At 35.6% G+C, this 5,283-nt stretch overlaps 1 protein-coding gene across 1 annotated transcript in view; it reads right to left on the bottom strand.

Moving 5' to 3' along the window:
• Nucleotides 1–3,694, bottom strand: part of LOC110020100 — a 9,024-nt gene extending 5,330 nt beyond the window's left edge. Inside the window, exon 1 of the mRNA XM_020718081.1 lies at nucleotides 3,155–3,694. Coding sequence (XP_020573740.1) covers nucleotides 3,155–3,541 — 387 coding nt within the window. The 5' untranslated portion in view covers nucleotides 3,542–3,694. The remainder of the gene's footprint in view (nucleotides 1–3,154) is intronic.
• Between the last annotated feature and the right edge of the window lie 1,589 nt (nucleotides 3,695–5,283).

Raw genomic sequence — 5,283 nt, 5'->3', positions numbered from 1 at the left:
TATCTCTTGGAACCTTATCGTAAGCTTTTTCTAAATCAATAAAAATCAAATGTAGATTCTCCTTATTATCACTGAACTTCTCCATCAAACCTCTCAATAAATGTATAGCTTCCATAGTAGACCTGCCAGGCATAAATCCAAATTGATTATGAGAAATTTTCGTCATGCATCTTAACCTATGTTCAATTACCCTCTCCCATAATTTTAAAGTATGACACATCAACTTAATTCCTCTATAATTTTCACACTCTTGTGCATCACCTTTATTCTTAAAAATGGGGACCAAAATACTATTCCTCCACTCCTGAGGCATCTTTTCAGTTTTTAAAATAATATTAAAGAGTTTAGTAAGCCAAGAAACTCCCAAATCTCCCAAATATTTTCACAATTCAATTGGGATATCATCAGGTCCTACAGACTTTCCACCCTTGATTTTCTTTAAAGCCTCCTCAACTTCTTTTTTACTAATGTGACGGTAAAAATGAAACGTTTTATTATTATTCACGATATTAAGATCACTAAGGTCGATCGTATATTTAGAAACTTCATTAAAAAGTTTATCAAAGTAACTCACCCACCTAAGTTGGTGTAGCTCCAGTGACGGACAAAATTAGAGAAAGTCGTCTTAGATGGTTTGGTGACATTAAATGTCGACCATCTAATGATTCAATTAGGAAAGTAGATGTTTTAGATTCGACTTATGTTAAAAAAGACAGAGGTAGACCTAGGAAGACTTGGGCTTTTGTATAAAAAATTATCTTAATTTATTAGAACTAAATGAAAATATGACACTAAATAGGATGCAATGGAGAAAAAGAATTCATGTAGCTGACCCCACGTAGTGGGATTATGGCTTTGTTGTTGTATACTTATATCAAAACTTTAACCTATCATGTCCCTCTAAGAAGAGAATATAATGAGCGCGGAATGCTAATCGAGAAAATAAAAGAGAAACAAACAGGTTATTCAACAACTAAATTGAAAAGTGATAACTTAAAAAGACATGATAACAATAATGGTCCCTCAATACTTATCACTATCCCTATAGAGTCTCATCAAAAAATAAGTCCCCATAAGCAAACAGATGAACAAGCTTGCCACTTAAAGAAAAAATTTCTAAAAATGGGAACACATCAAAAAACTTTCAGAGCACAAGAAATTCACCGTATGGGATCCTAGATATGTCAAAAACTCTATGTCTGCCAGAAGGTATGTGTTGGTTATTACATTAGATGAAATTGGTTAGTTTGTATCTATGGATATTTATGGAGATTTGATTATTGAATTAAAATATGAACCTCAAGTCCTTAAATATGGCGGCCAAGCTACGTTAAATGAACTCCAAGAAATCAATTAGGCACAGAAGATTATCCCATATCTACTTTTGTTATTGCTTTTCTCTCACTTTCTCGTAAAATAAAATTGAAAGCATCACTCCTAGTATAAGGATTGCTTTGCTTAAAACTATACTATAATTATAAATGTGCCTCTAGATGTGGCAGTTTACAAGCTTTCTATCAATCCAATTGTACCACCAACCAAATAAAAAATAAGGTGAATGTGACTTGAAGTTAAAGAACAATAAATCATTGAGACCAAAAAACTCAGTACCATTATCCATGAGAAAAAAATGTTGGTAAGATTAGAAATTTGTCTTGATTAAAAAAAATAAAAATTGTGTGTTTCAATTGACATTTAGGATCTTCATTAAGCCTACCTAAAACATGACTTCCCATAGCCTATGGGAGAACTCATGGTTGATAATACACCAAAGCAACATATGTACTTATTCACAAATAGTCTTCAAGCTATAAACAAATCATAATGATGGACACCCTCTTTGTATGACAATGCTTGCAAAGAAGATTTTGATAGCATAAAACAATACTTACTACATCTCTACCTTTGAGTTACTTGTTCAAAATAATGAAAATGAAAAAAAAAAAATCAATCTTTATTATATTAGTTGACAATTGATACCAATCGAATCAAAGTAATATCCATCAAAATAGAACAGAATTTTGACGCACAAAATTTGTATTATCATATGTTAGCCAACATAATAACTAGAATATATAAAGTAGACCCTCTCAAATGTTTAATGATTAAGCCTACCCTAATGGTCATCAGGCTAAAAGACTAGCGTTGTTGCATCAATTTGAAATCACGTAGATCCCACAAAAGGCTATAAAAGGATAATTTTTTGTTTATTTTGTAATTGTGCATCCTCACCTAATTGAGTCTCCACTTAATAGTAAATTACAAGATAAGTGTATCCTCATAATGGAAGAACACTATCAATCTTAAAAATGGGAGCACTAATTTGATAAATATTCACCAATGTAACCACCTAAGCCAATAAACCCTCAAAAATATAGGTTAAGGTTGGTCTTAAATGGTTAGCACAATGAGGAGATTTACTTCAATATCATTATGGTCTATCAAAATCTAAAAAAAATAATAAGGTTAGACACAAAGCACTAATAATAGCCTAGAATATAGCATGATTGATTAAGCCTACACAAAGAACTTAAAATAACTCAAAATAACATAAATATCCAATGACATGATAACAGAATATATCACATAGCTGATACAAATGCAAATTTAAAACATCTTGTAGAAGCTTTGCCATCTCGGAATTCCAACCTAATGATAGAAGAAATGTAAAATCCATTGCTACTTCCTACTATTGCACCCTAGCCCTTCTTCCCACAGTCAATCACACCAACCCTCCAGCCTCCCCCACATTCAAAGTTAAATTCCCGGAAACATTGATGCTTAATTTCCCAATTTCAGAACAAGTAGGCTAAATATTGTGGCAACTGAACTAGTAAATAAGCTGAAAACAGTAAACTACGAGCAGGAAAGATGTCAATTATACACAACAATCTACCACCAGAAAACAGCTCTGGTCCATGGAAAAAATGAGCAAATTCTGTTCCATCCACGAACAAGACATCTTAAAACTAGTCCTATGTATATAAAATAATAAAGTAAAATAAATGTGAAAAAAAAAATCGAAAAAAATACAACAACAAGCCGTTGTTCGGCCAGCATACTATTTTCAATTTCAATTCTTCCGTCTCAACTTAAGAAAGGTGAAAGTGGAACGCTTAAAACAAGGCAACCGCAGGAAGGAATAAAGAAGAACCTCCTTGTCTAGGGTTGGATCGAGCCCGACGAAAGATCTCATCTCCAACACCTCAGCATCACGATCGTCCCCTTGGTCATTCTCCTCCTCCTCTTCCACCTCCCCTCTGCCCTCCTCCTCAGCATCATCATCGAGCGCGTCCATACGCAGTTCGAAACCCCTCCGGGCGCTACGCTTTTTCGCATAACATCCACCTTCAGCGAAGGCAGAGGAACACGGATCATCCGATCTGTCGGGGCCAGCGCCGCGCTCCCGGTTCCACTCCTTCCGCTCAACCTCGCCGTCCGCCACCGACCACGAAGACGCCGGAAAAGAGCTCTGGGGAACAGCTTCGAAGAGCTGGGATCCGAACAAACGCTTGACGCGAACTTCAAAGCTTTCCTCCATTTTCCTACCTCTTGCTATCGCCCTTGCTTGGTCCCGCTTATCTTCTGAGAGGGAAAACAAAAATCTTGCCCTCGTCGGGTCTCATCGTTCGGAAAACCTAGAACCAGAAGCGGACCACGTCCTGGTAAACGACAAAGTAACGATTTTATGCGGTTTTTACAAAACCACCTCACATTACTTCTTTATTATGGGCAGGTACTTGCATGCATTACCACCCAATCTTGAATATTTACATATTTTTTACCTAATTAAGCCTATACCACTTAAATATTTCATATCACAGCAACAACACTTCCATTTTAACAAAAAAAACAAATTTATAGGTGTAAAAGTTGGAGTTTTTTTGTGAATGTGTAAATACATCAGAACTGAGTGATATGTATCTAAATCTTTCTATGCATTATTATTATTGTTATTTTATTTTTATTTATTCTAGTGAAAATAAAAAAATTATTTATTCCCTAAAGAAGAATGGATGTTCGCGGGCTCTTAGACTCATTTTATTCCATTAAAAATAGTGATTATAAGAGAGTCGGTGGGAAGAGTTCTCCCTACATGAGGGGTTAAGTGAAGACATTAAAGATGAAAAATAGAATAGTATATTTTTACCCTCATTTTACAAAGGATAGTACAGGGTATTTTAGTCTTCATTTCTTGGACCACCAGGTTATCTCGAAATCTGTGCATACCACTTGAGTGTACATTAGTCTTCATATCTTAGACTGTCAGATTGTCTCGAGATCTGTGCAGACCATTTGTTAGTGTACATATTGAGTTCCCCAAATTTTTTACTCCTCAATAGCGACAATTGCAATAAGAACAAAGAAATTTATAAATCAGACAAAACATCACATGAATCACTAATGATATTCCATGAATCACTCGTTTTTGGCATATTTTGCATCATTCATTGTTAATCAATTAGTCGTTGAATAAATCTGGGATGATTTGTCCATTACGCCTTATGGAGTTTGACGCTGCCAGGTACTGGATCATCTCTAGGAATGAGCGCAGTTTGAATGTGTAAATAGAGGGATCGACCGAACGATCTTGGCATCTCGGCCAACCACTTTTATTTGTCCGGGTGGTTTATGTCGTGACTGGTATATGTCTAGGGCGTCGAGAGCCGAGTTCTAACCCGTTGGTCATTGTCGCTCGATCGAGTCTCCGCCTTGGGTTGGATCTCCTCTCTATGGGAAGTGGCCACCTAGGCTCTCTTTTGGGATGATTTTATCGTATCATTCGTGAAGCTTGTCGCAACTAGCCTGGGAATCTTCTCCGGATTATTATTTGATCCAAGTTGCAGGACTCAAGCTTGTGAAGAGGGAAGTTCCCTAATTGGCCATTATAACCAATCAAACATCTACAACGTCATTATTGGTCGTTCTATTCTTTTAATCAATCAGACATATATGGCGTCGTTGTCAGTTTTGTTAAACAGGTTCGAGTTCCCTGAGTGTCAAATGGTTATCAAAATGCTTGAACTCCTCAAACTCTTTGACCTTGGTCATTCATATTGAAATACCAAAAATTATAATACACATAGTTAATAGAGTAAGCTTTAAAGAAAATAACATGCTTATGCGCCATTAAGAACGACAACCTATTTGGAGTCGAAGATAACTAGAGATATAGTTAGATTTCAACTCATAAAATCTTCATAAATCAGTGGTATGTGTATATTTATTTATATATTTCAACATATATATATATATATATCTCTGTGCGTGTGTGTGTGTGTG

Source organism: Phalaenopsis equestris, unplaced genomic scaffold, assembly GCF_001263595.1.
Source record: "Phalaenopsis equestris unplaced genomic scaffold, ASM126359v1 Scaffold000090, whole genome shotgun sequence".
NCBI lineage: Eukaryota > Viridiplantae > Streptophyta > Magnoliopsida > Asparagales > Orchidaceae > Phalaenopsis > Phalaenopsis equestris.
This window is presented reverse-complemented; position numbering and strand designations above follow the sequence as displayed.